The 20,956-nt window shown below is 35.5% G+C and overlaps 1 protein-coding gene across 1 annotated transcript; it reads left to right on the plus strand.

The window, feature by feature from the left end:
* Nucleotides 1-4,805: 4,805 nt before the first annotated feature.
* Nucleotides 4,806-19,975, plus strand: LOC145675983 (uncharacterized). Its single transcript, XM_081746812.1, has 2 exons — nt 4,806-5,776; nt 14,456-19,975. Exons 1-2 carry the CDS (start codon nt 5,412-5,414, stop codon nt 15,018-15,020), a joined length of 930 nt encoding a protein of 309 aa, XP_081602938.1. The 5' UTR covers nt 4,806-5,411; the 3' UTR covers nt 15,021-19,975.
* The last annotated feature ends 981 nt before the right edge of the window (nt 19,976-20,956 follow it).

Below are 20,956 nucleotides of genomic sequence, written 5' to 3' on the forward strand. Positions count from 1 at the left end.
GAAAGAACGTAGTTAATGTTGTAAGCTGGGACACCGATTCATCTGAAAGCAGTGATGAAGAACAAAAATTTAATAGTCAATCTAGGTCAGCTGAGATAAAGGTACAGATTTTAAATCAACCAATAGTAACCTTGTGTGACTCTGGAGCATCAGTTAGCCTTTTGTCTTTAGAGACATGGAAACGAGTAGCGTCTATTATTTCCCATCCTCACTTGCGACCAGCTCCACATATTTTGTTGGTGGATTTTTCAGGTAAGAAAAAGAAACAGGTGCAAGGTGAAACAATAATGTATATTGAAATAGGGAAAGTTAGTTTTGACGTACGTGTGTTAGTTGTCTCTGACTTAAATACTGAGTGCTTGTTGGGTAGAAATTTCCTTACTCAATCCAAGGCAAAGATAGATTTTGGTGATAACTCTATTACGGTTGAAAAGGAAGGAGAAATCGTTAACGTATCTATGCTACGTTGTCAAGTTGACAATACTAAGGTTACGAAAATTCTGACTAAAGATGATGTACAGAAAAAGGTAAATTTTGTGTCTCAGTTTGGTATTGAAACTAAAATGAATGTTACTAGCGACAGTGATGATGAATCGGAAATTTTATTTGAGATTGGAAAAGTGAATGTAGAATGTCCCATAGTAAATAATTTGGTAAGTGAAAAGCAAAAATTAGAAAAAAGAACGGGTTAATCATGTTGTTCTTTCCGATCAAGCTTATAATAAAATTCGTAATTCTTGTAGTAATGAAAAGGAAATGAAAGTGTTAAATTTAGAAGTTGCTAATGAAGATAAATTTTTGTTTGATTACTATTCACAACAAATGTCAGAAATTGATTGTGAGATCAAAAAATCGCATTACAAATCGTTAAATAGAGCTGCAGTCTGTAATACATTTGATAGTAAAATAGAAAGTGAATTTGTTTCGATTGCAGAAATACGGGAAAAGGTTAGGGAAGCTCAATTGTCTGATTTTGAGAAAGAGAAATTGTTCAAATTGTTGTTGAAACATAGGAAAATCTTTAAAAATATTCCCGGACGTTGTACCAAATTTGAGTATGAAATTGAGGTAGACACTGACCAACCTTTAGTTAAAAAGCAGTATACATTACCATATAAATTCAAAGAACATATTGATTCGCAAATTGATTAGTGGTTACAATGTGGTGTAATAGAATCTTGTGTATCAATCCATTCACACCCAATCTTCTGCGTGCCGAAGAAAAATACTAGTAAAATGCGAGTAGTAGTGGATCTGACAGTTTTGAACAAGCACGTAAAAATAAAACAATTAAAGGTAAACAAAATTGATGATTTGTGGTTAAAGTTTCAGGGTGCAAAGTACGTATCAAATATTGATTTAGTAGGAAGTTATACACAAGTTCCAATTTCTGAAAATATTAGAGATTACACAGCATTCTCGTGGAATGGTAAAATGTATAGATTTACATCTATCCCTTTTGGATACGCAAACGGAGGCGTAGGATTAATGGCTTGTCTTTTGGTTGTGTTAGGTCATGCATTGTTTGATAAATTAGTTACGTATATTGATGACATTTCTGTACCAACTTTTTCTTTTGATGAACAGTTAGAAATTTTGAATTTATTGTTTACGAAATTAGAAGAAGCTAATATGACTGTAAATTTAAAGAAATCCTCATTTTGCAATACGAGCTTTCAATTTCTTGGTTTCGTAGTCACACCTGAAGGCGTGAAAAAGGATCCGTCGTATGTAGAAACAATTCGAACATTGCCTCGTCCCAAAAATGTAAAGGAACTTAAGCGAGTGCTAGGTTTGTTCGAGTGGTGTTCTAAATTCGTATATCATTTCGCTCATCAAGCCAATCCATTGTTTGAACCTCTGAAAAAGAATAAAAGGTGGATTTGGACTGACGAATGTGAGCAAAGTTTTGTTAAGTGGAAAGAATCATTATCAGAAGAGGTGCTGTTAAATCATCCGCTGTTAGATCACGATTTTTGTTTAGTGACAGATAGTTCCTTGGTAGCAGTGGGAAGTATATTATTCCAAGAAGTTTATGGTGAAAAACACATAATTGGTTTTTACAGTAAAACTCTGAATAGTGCACAGCGAAATTTTACTATCACGGAGTTAGAGGCGTATGCAATCGTTACAGCCATACGTAAATTGGGACATTATTATACGGCCATCACGTGAAAGTTTACACAGATCATAACTCACTAGTGTTTTTGAATAAAATTCGCCATTGGAACTCTCGTTTGGCTCGGTGGAGTCTCGAACTACATGGGTTAATTTAGAAATAAAGCACATTTCAGGGAGTGAAAATGTTGCCAGTGATGCATTGTCCAGGATAGTTTTAGCCCATCCTAGTGAAATTTTGAACACAAACAACTTAGAAGTTCTCCCATCATTTTTCAGAAACCTCACATCAGTAGAGTTAACCGAAAAACAAAAAGAGCATCCTCAGTACAGTAAAATTATTAAATTTTTAGAGAAACCAAACGATCCCTATAGTAAGATGCAAAATAGAAATGTAGAGAAATTCTACAAACTAGAAAACGGTATATTGTTGTATAAGAACTTCCATTTCCCTAATAGTTGGAGAATTTGCATCCCACCATCTTTAGTAAATCTGGTAATTGAAGAAATGCATAACAACCGTGGACATTTGGAGGAAGCATATGTAAGTCGAACGCTTTAGTATGGTACTAATCACAAGCCAGAAGAACTCTGCATATGGCCCAGTTTTCTTTATCATCTCTGACGAGTATGATCATTTCTAATTCATTTTCGTACTCATTGATAACTAAATTGCATCAAAGTGTTGCAAATCACTCATTTTCTGCTCCAAATGATATTTGATTCTTAAATCTGCGCCTTAGCTTGTCTTTTAACAATTCACTTACATGAAGGAGGTTAATGCCAGCAGCCCGCCCCATTTTTCCCACACTGACCTAACAATAACTCGAGCTTACTACGACACACTGGCCCGCCAGACTGATCATCACTCAGCACCTATAACGAGGAATTTAACTGCTAGTTGCAAATCACTCATCTTCTGCTCCAACTGATATTGATTCTTAAATCTGCGCCTTAGTTTGTCTTTTAAAAATTCACTTACATGAAGGAGGTTGATGCAAGCAGCCCGCCCCATTTTTCCCACACTGACCTAAAAATAACTCGAGCTTACTACGACACACTGGCCCGCCAGACTGATCATCACTCAGCACCTATAACGAGGAATTTAACTGCTAGTGTTTCGAAGGATAGATGGCGTTGTCGGCGGAAAACGAGTTTTACACGGGAATGACTTCTCATACAGTGTTCAGTACTTAGTCCTATATATGTATACCAAGTTTTATACCGATTATCGCGTTCTAACCGAAACATGTCCCTTGTTAGAAAAAATCATATGACTAGTTATATAAAATACAGTCAACGAATTTTAATTTTTGTAACCTGCAAATTGTTTAAAACCTAGAAGTATATCATAATAAATGAAAATAAAGTAATTTCTCATACTCTTCTTATAATTTGGAAAATAAAATAAAGAAATGGAAATAAATTCCTTCTCGGAAATTGATATGCAAGAGAACAACCCGGGAATATTCCCGTTTTTTATTTTCCTTTCCACCCTAAATATTCCCTCTGCCTATCACTACTCTTGAATGAGTTGACATTGGTAAAAGTTAACATTTTACAAATAGAATAAACGAAAAAAATTACTAGTGCAATTTAATTTACGGTGGAAAACAAAAATGATATCAAAACAAAAGTACAAAGAAAACACACCAAACACTTTTCGTTCATTGCAATGCATATCATTATTATTATTATTATTATTATTATTATAGTAATAATAATAATTAATAATAATAATAATAATAATAATAATAATAATAATAATATATAAAGTCAGCGGTAGCTCATGCCTTCAAAATGTATACAACAGTGGCTTAAAACACATTATAAATTTCCAATGGTCTTTGTCAGGTCGGGCTTTTTCTTTGTGAAGAAGAAGAAGAAGAAGAAGAAGAAGAACTAATTCTTTCAATAAGCAAGTATTCTGTATCATATTAAACCCTGATCGTATATTTGATTGCAACTACCGTCTATAATTGCCGGGAGAGTATCCATGAAATATCGAGTAGAGTGGCCGTTATGGCGAGTGCATCGTGCTTTGTGTGTCCTTTGATGACGAGTGTGTGAGAGTTGTGTGGGGTTTTCTATACATATTTACTAAACTTACACACTTTTTCTTTCCTTTACACGTTCATACATTCCCTTCTTTTTTTACACTTTTTCCCAGTCATTTTACACTCCTCCATTTTCTCTACCTCTTGTTCTGTTGAACTTGGTCTTCAGCCCCCTTTATCTGTTCGAAATTCTCTCCTTATTCTGATCTTTTCCTATTGTACCATTCTGATTCTTTCCAAAAAATCACAGAAGAAACAATTAAAGAGAAAGCGCAGGAAAAGTGGTATGAAGAAGTAGTCAAGAAGAGAAGTTTGAAAGAAATATACACATATAAAAGGCGTTATGAGAAAATAAATTATATGAACAATGATTTGCGAAGCATTTTTATTTTCAAAGCCAGGTCAGGGAGCTTTGAAACAGGGGTAAGATTGAAAAAATTTAAAGAAGTGAAAGAAAAATGTCAATTATGTTTTAAAGAAGATGAAACTTATTGTTAAAATGTGAAGAAACCCTAAAAATCAGGGAAAAATGGAAATGGGTCGATGAAATGAAAAAGGAAGGAAATTTGGTTAAATTAACTTGGAGGCTACGCTTTAATGTAAATGAAAGGGAACTAAATGAGAAAGAAATAAAAAGAAAACAAAGAACTTCTTGAATTTTGGTGGAAAAAGAAAATGGGAAACTTTAAATGAAAAAAGGGCAGTACTTACTTTCTCTTTTTTTTTCTTTTTTTCAAGAACTAAACTTCCGAAGAGAAGGAAGGAAAATACCTTGAACCTGAACGTGAGCCTGAAATTTGACTTTTTCCCGATTGCGACACTTCTTTTTTCACATATTTTCGCTTTATCATACTTACTACTTTCTATCTGTTTTATGACTTTGTACACATCTTGTTACTTTTTTTATCATTTTTCAACTGTTCTAATCTTTACATTTTACACGTTTAATTACCTTTCAAAATTGCCGATATTCTTGTTCAATACAGTGATAATGATATTATGCAAAACTTTTGTAATGCTTACTACAAACCAACAATCAATTGCAGAGAGAGCAATTGTGGTTGATGAAGAAGAATAAGAGGAAGAAGAAGAAGATTGGAAATATAAACTTGCTTTTGTGAACGTACTTGTAAATCATTTCATTAACACTGGCAACGTGTAAATCATTTCATTAACCAAAAAAATATAAGGGGAGTATAAGAATAGTGTTAAATTCTTATTATATTTCAATTCACAATGGCTGGTAAGGCGTCTGTTAAGTTGGAATTGATGTGCAAAGAAGAAATTGCTTATGACTTATCTAGTGATGATCCGCTCGAAGGGAGAGGGTGGACATACGAACTAATGAATGACAACAAAGAGTTAATATTACCTACAACGGAAGGAGAGGAAACAATTGACAAGGATACGGCTAGGTGCTCTATGGATGTGAAACTAAACGTTGATAGGGTGAAACCAGAATTAGCACTAGAAGAAGATCCTGAATTTGAAAGTAATATAGAAACGCTAAAAAAAATTGTGGTTCAGGAGACTTGCGCGTCGTATTCTAATGACTCCCAACAATTAACAACAAAAAGTTTAAATTCAGTTCGGCCAGAAAGGTAATGTTCAATTCTTCATTAACTAATTGGCTCAGATTGATAATACGGTTACATGGTTTCGGAAATTTTGTTGGTTAAAAGCAATACTTTACGAGAAATATTTAGGTATGGGAGATATCATGAACGTAAGTTAGTAGCCTACAATTTGGAAATGACATGGCACACATAGACAAGCTGTATACCAAAAAAATGATAACAAGATTGATACGATCCATACATTTCTTATGTAGTTCGTATCTTGGTAAAATAATTATTTCTTTATTATTGGTTACACATTTCTCACTAATTGTTGCACATATTTCAAATATGGGTGCTCGACGATATTGTTTTATTTATATAGAGACTTATGTAAAATAAATAATGAGAATGGTAATTATCCTAAAATTTTACAAATGTAAACCTGTAATGTATTATATTTGAACATAAACTATGGACGTTTGTGATTTTATTTTGATTTAGCTTGATTTTTCCGGCGGGCTCCGAAAAACATAAGTAAAATACAAGATAAAGAATATTTTAACCAACAATGGATGTTCATTATTTGTAGAAATCCAAACAACAGTCCATTTCATAGCTGCACTCATTTTTTTAAGGAAGTCGACTTTTTACATTCCCAGGAATCTTTTTTAGGGTATGGACCTGCATTTCTCAATATGGGATCACTTTAGGGGCTTGGTGTACGTACATAATATATGAATTATTGTAAAAACCACGCTAATCAGCATGTGCTAGATGGCCGGTAAAAATGAGATTGCTATGTAGATTAGGGCATTACGCAGAATGTGGGTAAACTAGGATAGCGCAAAATTCTGTATTTAGGATGACTTAAATGTCTTACGTGTTGAATGTGTTCTTGTACGTTCCTAAGTATTTTATAGGTAACATGCTGAAATGCTGTCTTTGCTTGTATATTTGTGTTCCAAAGTAACACAATACATTAGAGACGTAACTTCTTAATTATATGGATCCCTTCATTCCCAAACATTTTCATAGTTCCGTGTTATGATTTCCCACAATAAATTTTGATACTTCATTTCGCTTACAGTGGCACATCGGGCATTACTTTGCACAAAATATGAAGAGAGTTTCACAGTCCTCCGTCGGTAAAACCATGAACTGTATACAAGAAATTTCAACTACCTTCTACGATAGAACATGTAACTTTATTTTGGTGCTAATGTTAGGGTCAGCATCAGTTCTAATTACAGGGAGGGTTTGTTGTTGTAGTGGCGTGGAAAACAATCACTGTAAGGACCGTTAAATTTTAAAAGAATTTCCGTCAATGTTAAGTCAGTTTCGTTATATTATACAATGTAACTAATAACCGTTTGAACATTTTAATACAAATAAATTAGTTAAACGGCGGTTAAGCCCTACGGAGCGCCATTCTGTGCGTAATTATTTGACAACACAGGTTGTAATTCATTCATAAAAGATACAGATTAATGAATTGGATGCTAAAACCAACGGTGCTGACAATCTCTTACAGTTGAAGCTTGCAGGGTCCCTGACGATTCGAATGAATCGCTTCTACCATAAGACCTTACATAACACCCTAGTTGCATGCCTTCGGCATTCAAGTCATGACAAATCAGGGTTAATTTCCGAACCCCAATTGGGATGTCAACATTCAGGCCTTGAGGAGGCATTATAAGAAAATAAATATAATGAAAAGGACGACAAGAAATACACCCTGGGGGGAGATTAAATGCTACAACATCACATTTCAATTCATCAATCTTTTAATCATTAGTATTACTTCAGGCCCGCTCGTACCTACAAAATTGGTAGGTTTACAAATGTAACTTTTTAAAGAGCGCTAGCTAATACTTATGTGTGGCTTACTAGCAAATGCACTTATCTTTATCGAGAATAAAGTCACATCCGAGAGCATTTGTCACAATAGTGAAACACAAGATAAGAGTAATATTAACTTGTTCATTAAACATTATTGTTGTTCAGGGCCTACTCGTACGTAACAATCTTAATATATTCTCATAACATAAACCTTAATTTTACCATATACTGCCTAACTGACGTTGGCACTCCGTACTATCGATACATCATAATATCCGGTGTTTATCGTAGTAAAGAGTGAAATCGTAAACGGGCTTCCCTTTTTTTTCTCGAGATCGGTTTATGATTCCCGGCACAAGAATACAAGATTTATTTTCAAATATCAAAAAGAATAACATATAATTTACTTTCTCTAAATGCAAATCAAAACTCTAATTATTTTCTATAAATCCAAATCAAAACTAAATATTATATCAAAATCTAAAATCCGAACATCAATTTTATTACTATTATACTTTTCTCTAATTATGCCAAACATTAAAAATTAGAACAAATTTTTGAAATTTTAGTCAATTGCCGAATCTGCACATTAGCTGGGACCCAACCAGGCGTCAGACTGGTTTCATCACTTTAATTTTATAACGAAAGTAGGGATGTCCCTAGAGAATTAACTATATTTTAACCTTCAACTCTTCTTAACTTATAATATCCCTTTCTCTGAAGTTAATTAACTTCAGTTATCATTAGTCACATTGAATGCAAATTGACTTTTCATAGTAGACTGCATATATATATCGAACGACGGACAAATCAACAAGCAATTTTATCAAATTCAAGGTTATTGTCAAGTACTTTCAATATTATACTAAATTGTGTTTAACTTACAGTATTTTGACGGCGGCTTGATCTTACATTACAAATTTCGCATAATTTCTCATTATACAATCACAACATCAGATGAAAAAGTTCACTATCTTAAGAGCACATTTTCTTAATAACCCAAAATTTTAACTGTATGATTAATTTTAGCTATTACTAGTACTTCTCTTATTATGTTCGTAATTATATCTAATTGCCTAACATGTCTCTAAATGCTTGATTGTATGGGGACAGTTAATGTTAATATAAACATAAAGAAGAATGATTAAAAACTCAAGCAAAATTTGATAATAACATTTTATTGTGAAGTATGGTTCCCAATACAGGAAAGACCTGAAAAAAAATACAAAACTTAAAAATCCTAATAAGAATTCGATACTGAAAGTCCGCATCCAAAACGGGATAGCCATACTTTTCACAAGTGGTGCTTTATTATTACAATTTCAAAGTCGGTAATCGCGTTCTAAATCAATTACCTGTTTAAAATTTCCAATGCTGTCTTTCCTCTCCTTTCCACATTCATCTTTCATCTCCAAATACTGTAAGGAAACCATAAAACATGACATCTAAGTAAACGTACCTGATTGTAGAGCGATATTGATGGTTTGTTGGACTGGTGCGTCAGTGGCGGTGGGCACACACTTTGATTCTGAAAAGTAACCTTCGAAATTCGGGGAAATAATCAAACAAATAAACAATAATCCTTTTTTCATAATCTAAAAGTTTAAAAGTTGAAATTCGGTATTTCTGATTTCTCATCTCTTCTGGGGTTTAACCCGAGTTGGGGTGAAGTTCACGCTTTTTTTGTGCTAAGATTTTGATTTTCCATCTCTGCCGGTTACGCTTGTAAGCTATAATTTAGCACGGTTACGTGTACTTTTCCAGTTAGTTTGTTTAATTTCGGAACTTTTCTCCTTTTTACAGCGTATTTACTAAACTTCCACGTAATGACACGCCTTCCTTTGCGACGTTTAGATTTACGCTGCATTGCGATACCTGCCATAAATTTCTTTTTAGGTTTGCGCTTACTATTACCTTATTTTGCCATGTAGTTTACTATACAATGTTCGTACGTGTTTTCGCTTAAGCTTTTTAGTTGCTCTTCGGAGTCGATGTATACCTCTTCCGCATGTTTGACTCGAAATAACCTCGCCTACAGCTCGACTTTAATTTGCATGTAGTTCGTCTTTGACCGAGTTTAGTGCGTTCGGAATTACGCTTACCAAGGCACTTTCTTTTTATTCTCACCTTATTTCCTTCTGCACGTCTAATGTGTGGTTGTGCGTGCTGAGAATGCCCTGTACGTGGAGGTCGACGCACATTGTTTTCATCATGAGCAATCAACATGTCTACATTTTGTGTAGAACTACACTTAAACTTTCGCTTTTTACAATTTCGCAATTGGGAATAGCTTGAAAATTCAAACATTTCGGGAACTGAAAATTAATAAATGTTGCATCTGATGTACTGATATGATCACGTCTGCTCATTTTAATTCTACTGATTATGCTCCTCGAAATCGAGTTTACGTTAATAATGTATTACGAAAACTCAACTGGGTATCATTGGCCTTTTTTTTTCTTCTTAACTTTGGTGTTTCATTTCGGTTCCTTAACGGAAATATACTTTCGACTGCGTGTGCTTTATTTGAAGTGTTACGCTTGTTTACGGTAAACATTTCCGACCGATATATTATGTACGAGACCTTCTCTACGTAAAACAGAATTCGCTTGGCGGGTCTATTGTGAATTTTAAGTCGTTTCCTTCTACAATACTCAAAGCTGATAAAGTCGGAATGGATTTGCAGCACTAAAATGCTACTTACGTTAGACACACACTGTTACAAAGACAAATTTGAATTTGTTCATTCGCGCAAAACCATTTGCCTGTGACACAAAACCGACAACACTGTAAGTTCCTTATCACACAAAATCATCAATTGAACTCTCAAGTCTTCCCTGGCTTTTTCGAGAGGGCGGATACGCGCAACCTGAACGCTACCGCTTATCATGTGTGAAACATCGGTATTCCTTGCCGGCAAAACAATTACATTAGAAACAATTTTTTACAGGTACGCGTAACGATTCTTCTTTTTCGCTATCTCTACACTGCATATTTCCTTTTCCTGACTGCAATCGACTTTCTGGTTTATTTGGCACATATTTTTCACATCTTGGGCCGGCTTGAATTCAAGACAGTTTTTTTTCCGCCTTGCAATTTTTTATTTTGTTGGTTTGCCTACACTCGAACTGTGCCGTTCGCATGTATTCATAGAACACAGTGAGACCTTTCTTTCATTCCGCTACACTATTTTTAAACTCAGCAGTTACTGAATCAACATGATTGGCCGCGTTATCTAGTTCAGAGAGTACTTCAGTAAAGGAGTTATTGGCTACTTTGATATTATTACGTAAGCTGTCTCCTTTGGCATTCAATTCGCTGTTTCCTACGCTCCCAATTCCTTTCTGTTACAGGCTTTTGAAGTTCACCTACTGATTCATGTATTTTTTGTCCTAGGCATCCAATATTCATTACCATTTTTGAGCAATGGTTTCTAATTTTTTCTCTAATTCCTCTGTCAACATTGCTTGAAATTGTTCTAAAACAATAGCCTTCATATTGATATGAGTTACGAGCAACTAATTCAAAGTACAAAAATATAAATGTCTGAGTTTAATACGAAAATAAGAAACATGCACTTAAAATATGAAACACTAAGAATTTTGATATTACGACCATTAACAACCAATTCTTGTTTTTAGAACTCAGGTTTCACTTTGCGAAGTGCTTCAATATAAAATTAACACAGATATAAACTAGTACCATATATAAAATATATAAAATATTTTCTATAACTTTTCTAATAGGCTTTTATTCCATTTTGTACTAATACACAATAACACACTCAGGAAGGCCATGTGATAATATTTGAAAAACAGTATCACGTGACAGTTTCTACACAATAACTGTGTCTTCATCAGACTTCCACTCTTTCTGGTTGCTGGGAGTTGGTCATCACTTATATATACTGTCCGGAGATCAATTTTAATTAGGTTCCGCCCCTTCTTTAAAAAGTAACACTTGTCTGGCTTTCACTTTCACTTTTTACCTGCACACGTGTCCAATTAAAGGTTTACTTTTTCCGCTGGATGCGTCCTGTCCTCTAATTATCCTTATTTTCTTTGTTATTTTGTTTCTCTTTCTTTCTTCTTCCTTTTTATTCCTTCTTCTTTAAGCAGAATCTTCTCTCACTCCTTATTTATCGAGAATCTTGCATTCCAGTTCATCACCTTACGTCCTGCTTTCATAATCTCTCTGGCTTCCTTCCATTTTCTCACCAAAGTCCTGTTCCCTACCTCTATGACCTCTGCTCCTTCCCACCCTATCCTGTGGTTTGTTTCTTTCTGATGCTTGTATATCGCATTCTTGTCCATTTTCAATCTTACATCATCCTGGTGCTGCTTAATCCTTTTTTTGCATTTTTTTGTTTCTCTTATGTAAATTTTGTTACACTTCTCGCATCCTACTCTATATATTACTCCCCCTTGTTCTTTGTTCGATATTGCTTTTCTCTTTGTTCTTCTGACTAGTTCAATTATTCTGCTTCCTCTTTTCCTGTACGTCCAAATTCCTGCTTTCCGAAACATTCTCTATTTGTTCTCTGTTTGTTTGCACAGTTATTGTGTTGAAACTGTCACGTGATACTGTTTTCTTTTTATATATTATCACATAGCCTTGCTCAGTGTGTTATTGTGTATTAGTATTAAAACATTTACTCTTATTCATAAAAGCACATGAAGGTGCATAGTGTAAAACATGTATGTATGTGTGTATACTCAATCAGCTGTTTGCTATCCACTCACATCTACATGGAATTAAAAACCAACAATAAAATTTTTTATGAACTACATTAACCTCTGTTGCTCTCAAGGTCAAAACATATTTACTTAACTTACATGAAAAATCTACATTACTCAGTTCTTGTTTTTATCTATCACTCTGCTTTATTTTTAATTAATTGTGTTCGCCGAGGTTCTGATTGAAATTGACTGTCGACACTAGGCTAAGCAGATCCAAACTCAACACGTTATCAGTATAACTACTGTATTGTAAAAGCAGTTGTAGAAAAATGCTATAATTTAATCCGGAGAACGGTCGCCATGTGGTTGAAATCGTGTTTTTTGGTAGTTGTTAGATTCTTGTAAATATAATCGTAACCTTCACATTGATTTTCGGATTTTTCCCAAGATTTGTCACTTGTTTATTGCATTTATCCTAGCTTTGCTACGGCAGTGTGACGTAATATTGAGGTCTCAAATATTCAGTAATAACAAGAATAATATAAATAGTATAGGTAACAAATTTCGTATGAGGACACATTGTATTAAAGCCTGTAAAATAACCCGTAGCGTAAGCCACAAAATACAAAATAGTCGGGATTGGAGAGAAGTGTCAGGACCAACAGCGCATACCCTCTCGATACGTTCCTACAACTAGCTACATGTTATAACGGAAAGTTTCCCTACAACTAGCTAAATGTTATAAAGGAAAGTTAAATGTTATAACGGAAAGTTTCGAGGTAATTTTGGTGTAGAAAGTAGGGATTCTAAACTCACAAGAGCCGTAATTACAGTTGTTTTTAAGTAATGGTTGTGCTGTCTAAGCTACAGAAGATGTCGAAGGGGTTTCAGGAAAGGGGTTCCGTACCATCATGAGACACCTCTACAGCTATTCAAATTTAAACGAAAGATTTTAGCTAATATTTCGTGTAGAATATATTCTACTGTACGTTTTCAGGAAAGAAAACTGTAAGAAAAAAGAACTGAATATAATTGAAAACTGAAGCTTGTAATAAACTAACTTGTGAAGTTTGCAGATGTATTTAAAAAACCTTTGCTACAAAATTATATACACAGACCATAATTCAGTGAGCTCTGAAATCTAATCAAAATGATGTATAAGATTCAGTCTACAGAGCAATTATTGCTTAAAGAGTGGCATACACTATTTCTAGAATCGAGATAAGATGAGAAATGTTTACGATAGTTTTGGTCTCGTCTCGATTCTCATCTCCAAAGCATGACTATAGTGTGAGTTAACCTTGTCCCGTCTCGAATTAAAATGTTTCATCCCGATTTTGTTTGGTTTGTTTTAGAATCGAGATGAGAAATTCGTCTTTTCATGGGCAACATTACACAAAACCGAAATATATTTTTTTTGCCTAATATCACGTTTCTGCTTGTATTGGTACGACCAGAGCGATAATCAGTTTTTAATTTTTAAATATTCTTCGAGATAATTGTTATTATTATTAGTATTACTCCTGAAAATATGATAGTTCAAGTGCTGAAACAAACGAGTATTCAAATATTTGAATGTAATGAAGCGTGTGTTATCGCCGATCTATTTTCATCAAAATTCCTAAAGTAAAAAAAATGCTTGACGTGTATTTGATCGAAGAACCTCAAGCTTACTGGTCATGCCCCTAGACCACTGAACCACGATCACAACGCTGTAACTGATTCATCTTTAGTCTTGTTATTTTAAGTTTTTCGCCCTCAGCTTGGAAGGTGGTATGTTATTTTTAAATTCGTTTCAAAATGCCTTTCGTGTTCCTCTTATGGTGATATAAGTGAATTATCTTCGGTAAAGTTTCTATTAATACGCTGAGTTGTTCTTAAACGTTTGGATCGCAAGTTGGTGTTTTCTCCACACGAAACTACAGATAAGACAGATTTAATTCTAATTTGTGTCAAGACAGCCGACAATACCCGGTCATAGACTTATGTCCGCCACGATATAAATGATAGTTTAATTTGATATAGTGAAACAAACTACAGCAACTTATTTTGAGACAATAGTGAAATGGTACTCCATTTCATATTTAATAAAACATGTAATATAGCGTAACTTTATCATGTAATATAGCGAATGATTACATGCTTTCCTGCTACTTAATCATTATCTCCATTTACATTTCATTGTTTGTTAAATTTGTTACAGGCGCGATAAAATCTTTGCTATCCACGGAGAAGGGAGTACGTTTACTACATTAAATAAAGCCATTTCTCATTCTTATGAGGAATCTGATACTTCGACGCAGTTTGCCAAACGATATCATCGATCACGTTTGACAAAAAATATGGTGACACAGGAAAGTGAAAAGCGTCATACGTACCAAAATAGTGATAAACGCTCTAATCAAAGTTCAACTATGTCAAGTGGTGAGTTTGTGCATTCAGGTGAAAAATGTCACATTTGTGAAGTATGTGGAAAGGAATTTAGAGGATGTTCAAGCTTGGCTACGCACATGGTAATTCATACAGGAGGAAAACTACACACGTGCCAAGAGTGTGGTAAGGAATTTAATAAACGTTCACCTTTGGCTACACACATGTTAATCCACACAGGAGGAAAATCTTACACATGCCAAGAGTGTGGTAAGGAATTTAATAAACGTTCACCTTTGGCTACACACATGTTAATCCACACATTAGGAAAATCCTACACATGCCAAGAGTGTGGTAAGGCATTTACTCAACGTTATACTTTGGCTAACACATGTTAATCCACACAGGGGAAAAACCTCACACGTGTCAAGAGTGCGGTAAGGCATTTAATCATCGTTCAAATTTGGCTAAACACATGTTAATCCACACAGGAGAAAAACCTCACACGTGCCAAGAGTGTGGTAAGGCATTTACTCATCGTTCAAATTTGGCTAAACACATGTTAATCCACACAGGAGAAAAACCTCACACGTGCCAAGAGTGTGGTAAGGCATTTACTCATCGTTCACATTTGGCTACACACATGATAATGCACACAGGAGAAAAACGTCACACGTGCCATGAGTGTGGTAAGGCATTTACTGAACGTTCAACTTTGGCTACACACATGTTAATCCACAGAGGAGAAAAACCTCACACGTGCCAAGAGTGTGGTAAGGCATTTAATCATCGTTCAAATTTGGCTAAACACATGTTAATCCACAAAGGGGAGAAAACTCACACGTGCCAAGAGTGTGGTAAAGCATTTACTCATCGTTCACATTTGCCTAGACACATGTTAATCCACACAGGAGAAAAACCTCACACGTGCCAAGAGTGTGGTAAGGCATTTACTGAACGTTCAACTTTGGCTACACACATGTTAATGCACACAGGGGAAAAACCTCACACGTGCCAAGAGTGTGGTAAAGCATTTACTCATCGTTCGACTTTTGCTACACACATGTTAATCCACAGAGGAGAAAAACCTCACACGTGCCAAGATTGCGGTAGGGCATTTACCAAACGTACAGATTTGGCTAGACACATGTTAATCCACACAGGAGAAAGACCTCACACTTGCCAAAAGTGTGGTAAGGCATTTACTCAACGTTCAATTTTGAGTAGACACATGTTAATCCACACAGGAGAAAAACCTCACACGTGCCGAGACTGTGGTAAGGCATTTACTCGTCATTCAAGTTTGGCCAGACATACGTTAATGCACACAGGAGAAAAACCTCACACGTGCCAAGAGTGTGGTAAGGCATTTACTCAACGTTCAAATTTGGCTACACACATGTTAATCCACAAACGAGAAAAACCTCACTAGTGCCACGAGTGTGGTAAGGCATTTACTCAACGTTCAAATTTGGCTACACACATGTTATTCCACAAAGGAGAAAAATCTCACTTGTGCCATGAGTGTGGTTAGGCATATACTCAACGTTCAGATTTGGCTACACACATGTTAATCCACACAGGAGAAAAACCTCACATATGCCACGAGTGTGATAAGGCATTTACTGAACGTTCAACTTTGAACAGACATATGTTAATCCACTCAGGAGAAAAACCTCACTCTTTCCAAGAGTGAGATAATCTATTTAGTCAAGCTTCAAGTTTAGGTGCACATATGTTTGTCCACACAGAAGAAACTTACACGTACCAAGCGTGTGGTGTAGGATTTAGACTATGTTCAAGTGTGGCTACATTTATTTATTTCACACAGGAGAAAAAGATTAAACATGCCAAGAGTGTGGTAAGGCATTTAATCGAGGTTCCAGTTAGGCTGCACACATGTCAATCCTCAGAGGAACATAATATCACACATGCTACGAGTGTGATGGCGAATTTAAACATCGTGTAAGTTTGTTTACACACATGTTAATCCATACAGGAAAAAGAGGTCACGTATGCTAAGAGTGTGGTTAGAAGTTTAATCAAAGTTCAACTCTGGCTACGCATGTTAATATGCATTAGTATGCCCTGAGTGTGGTATGTCATTTGATAAACGATGAAATTTGGCTAGAGACATGTTAATCCACACAGAAGTGAAACATCACACATGTCAAGAGTGCTAAAGCATTTGATCTACGTTCGAAATTGGCTACACACATTTGAATTCAAACAGTAGCAAAATCTCACCTTGCAAAAATCCTGGAATAAAATTTATTCAACGTTCATACGTGCTGAGCCACACAGGATCAAAACCTTACACGTGAAAAGTGTGGAAGGCGATAGAGTCAACGCTAAAACCTTGAAATGCAGTTGAGCACAAGTCAACACCAAAGAGATGCAAAGAGCTTAGCAAGGCATTTATTCAAGGTTCACATATTGCAAACTAAATGATAATCCACAAAGGACAAAAATCTCACACATGCGGAGAGTTTATATGAGATGTTGCATTCTGTTGTAGGAATAGATATAATATAATTTACGCTGTTTTTTTTACGCGTGCTATGAAAACTGTACTATCCCAAATTGAGTGCTCGAGTAGAATAGTCGACAAAGGAATTTCATTTGTGTCTGACGTTATCCCATGTTTATTGTAGATCCATATCTAAGCCAAGTTATAGTCACCAAAATGAGCAACTTTGTCACCTTCTGACAACATCTGGAAATGATTCGTGGCATCTTTCAAGTAAACTTTGAGCACAGTTCCTATATGGTCTGCAGAAACACCCGACGAAGACTGTTTTTGAACAGACTTACCTCTGCTCAAATAGTTTCGCACTCACGTACGAGATCATTCTGTGCTCTGCTGCCCCATTAATTTTAATACTACAAACAATCCGCCTTTATGGTCTTGCGGTCTTATTTCTATGTAGAGAATTGGTTGAGAAACGACATTCCACTCTTCCTTATCGATATTTTCAGACATGTTTCGCTCACCACTAAACAGCCATATTTACTGCACAGTCTGTAAAATTGTTTGTAACACTTTGTACATTTTTGTAGTATAGTTTAAAGGAGGTTTTCTGTTCACTGCACTCTTGAGCAGCATTCTACTGTACATCACCACATTAAACGCAGAATATAAAACATCTGATTTGGCACACTTCTCTAGCGTGGGATCACGTTGTCCAAGTTACTCTCACTCTTTTCTTGCCATCTGAGTTTAACATTGTAAATTATTTTAATTGAGTGTTCTCTACCAATAAATCGTAACGATATTTCACTGCATCTCCAACTGTCAAACGCAGACTCTTGCCGTTGCCTTACTACTGGCTTCACAATGGAAATGATAAAGCATAGAGATAGCACAAATATTTTTCCCGAAGCAGTAGCTCGAACTTACACTTTTCTGCGGTTAGATGCCGTCTTTTTGTATTTTATGCATAGACGATCCTAAGTACATACAAAGATTTGTTACTGCCAAACTTAACATACAGATTTACAGTGTGGATAGCTTCATTATTCAAAATATATAAAAACAACTGTTGACCTTCTAACTAAAAGTTTCCCACATACCTTTAATTGTCCGATTACCTAGTCTTACTTTGGAGCTATACCAATGCATAACTTGTCCTTATTACAGTAATATATCGAAAAGTAAATATCACCTATATCAACAAACGCTTCCAAACTCAGCACCCTTTATTCATGCAATATATACTACCTCACTTTAGACCCCACACCAAATCGCTATCAGCATACTCCTTGTCCCTAATGTTTACGCTCTGCCAGTACACTTTACCCTCGTGAGATTCATTATTCTTAACCTTATAGTTTTAAGGTGAAAAAAAATCTTATGAATGGTAACATTTTTCCTCCTGGACCCAGGAACATTTTTGACTGATAAGATGTGAACTAGGATTTAAATTTGTATTATATTTACAATATTAAATACAAACACCAGACAGTGGATACGCTTTAAGCGAAACTATACATTTTTATTGAGGCAATACCTTTCTTGTTAAAATTAAGTTTGATAATTATGTGACTCTTTTATTGCTTAAATACCGGTACTGAAAATAAAATATTTATTAACTAGAAAGAACCAGGATTTCTCCTAATAGCGGTATATCCCCTTTTCAATTCTGCAGCAGTCTCCACACATCATTTTTGCGTGACTTAGGCAAATCCACTTACAGCACTTTTGGCAAAATATCTGGCCACATGTATTTATACATGTAACATCGTCCTCGCTTTCCTACTTGATTAGGTACAGAAGCATCTTCTAGAGTCAATCCGAAAAAGCTTGCTGTGTTCGCTAAATGTATAACATTACTATTAGTCGGTTCTGCATTTTAGAAGTGATAAAATCACGTTATTTGTCATCGTGTAGTATTTCTTTCTTCGTCATATTCAGTAGGTATCTGGTCTACTATGTCCACCCGACCTTTAGTATCGTTGTAAAATGTGACGATCCCTGGCATCCTGTTATCTCTGGAACTCTCATCTAATTTGACGTCATTGGGCATACTTGAGATCAGCACTAAATACAGATTTTTCTTAGATGCATACGAACCAGTGGTGCAGTTCTAATGAAAACCAAATACACTACTGTATTCTTTCCTCCGTTTGGCATTCACAAACGCGGGGGCAACTCTCTAGTTTTTACGAATTGTCCCTATAATAGTTAACTTACTGTCTCATTCCATTTATTTAACTAAATTGCAGCTTGTAAACCGATTATTGTAAAAAGGTCTCTTTGCAAGATGAACCATGAATCTGTTGATACAATCTCTTCACTACTTCTTCAGGTTTGTTATCTATCTGGAACGGGCCTTCTGGTTGTGTCCTCACATACACTTCTATATTTGTTGTGTAGTATAATGTTTCACCAACAAGAATAAAAATTTTAATTCCACATTTTGGAGGTCTTTTAGGCATATAAATACGAAATCCACATGTTCCCCGGAAACCGACAAGTGTCTCACCCAAAGTTGCTAACATACCAATTAAGAAAACTGTTGTTGCAGTTCTTTACAAATAACTCAAAAAAAAAAAAAAAAAAAGGTCACGAATTGGGGCACTGCCCAGTAATCACTTTCTGCTCAGTTTGGCTTCTCCGGTTCCCATCATCACATAGAGATGACCCTACCAAAAGACACATTCATTTGTCTGATTAACAATACGCATGTGTTAACTTCCGCTTCGCACCTCCCCTCATTCTCCGTCCTCGTTATCCCTTTACACATTTTTTTATTTTCTCTAATTGTATTGTATTGATATTGAATCAATCTGTCTATATTAAGTTGTGTGTTATATATGTTTACTTACATTATAATGCTAAGGATCAAAGTTCCATACGCCCATTTCTCTTTTTCTTTTTGATTTTTTGTTAGTTTTTATACCGTATAATTGTAAAATTTCGATAGAGCACTGATCTCCACTTACACTTTGTAAATAAATTCTTTTCTATCACTCACGTTACAGAGGGCGTAACCTTCTCATAGGTTGCTAGCCACTATGATTTGCCGGTAAAACGTAGTGCATTCACATACTTTCTCAGCTGGCGCACATGTAGTGAAGCGTAGCTGCAAAGTCTAGACTCTATTTATTGCAATCATGTGGGCGCACAGTGATGCTAATTCATTAACAAGAGACAGGTTGCAAGAAATTGAGAGTTTTCACGAGCGTAATTTGGCTGGAGTACACAAGTAGTATAATTTTTAATCACCATTATGATCATTTTCACTCTTATCCTGTTCTCATCACATAGTTTTGAATACTGTTTCAGTTCGGTTATTTTACCGCATATGATAATTGACGATGGAAAGTCTTTCATACATCCTTTGAAGATAAAATTGCCGGGGTGGCTCAGTTGTAAAACGTTTACCTCTGATGCATGGGGTCTCGGGTCCAAACCCTGCTCCCGCGAAGTTAACTTTGTGGTGGACAAACACCATGTGCTTGGGTTTCCTCGGAGTTTTCCAGTTTCCTCCCACTTTCTTCATTCCACAATTTCATTCATGCTCAGCATACACTGAACCAAGTTCCCAGAGTTCTCGTTCTCCGACCAGTGGCAACCACCAAGCATCATCAACGAGTTCACCACAATTAAGAAGCATACAAATGCACATAGCATCTGGAGCTCCGACTCTGACTCCAACCAGCTTATCCTCCTCTGCAGCCTGTCTACAGCTTGCTACAGCAAAACTACAATCCAAAGTACTTTAGTTCGAAGGTTTTACTTATCTAACTTTTCCAGTATCGGCAACGCAAAGATATTTCGAAAATGGTAGAAACAAAAAATGGATTCATCATTAAATTACAGTCGGCTAAC

This window comes from Thermobia domestica, chromosome 18 (assembly GCF_964235325.1).
Source record: "Thermobia domestica chromosome 18, izTheDome1.hap1.1, whole genome shotgun sequence".
Lineage (NCBI taxonomy): Eukaryota > Metazoa > Arthropoda > Insecta > Zygentoma > Lepismatidae > Thermobia > Thermobia domestica.

What these genes read in the sequence shown, in the direction of transcription:
- LOC145675983 (XM_081746812.1), top strand. Translation starts at nt 5,412, where the DNA reads ATGGCTGGTAAGGCGTCTGTTAAGTTGGAATTGATGTGCAAAGAAGAA. An exon ending in AATTCAGTTCGGCCAGAAAG is followed by an intron (nt 5,777 to 14,455) that starts GTAATGTTCAAT and finishes AATTTGTTACAG; the next exon opens with GCGCGATAAAATCTTTGCTA.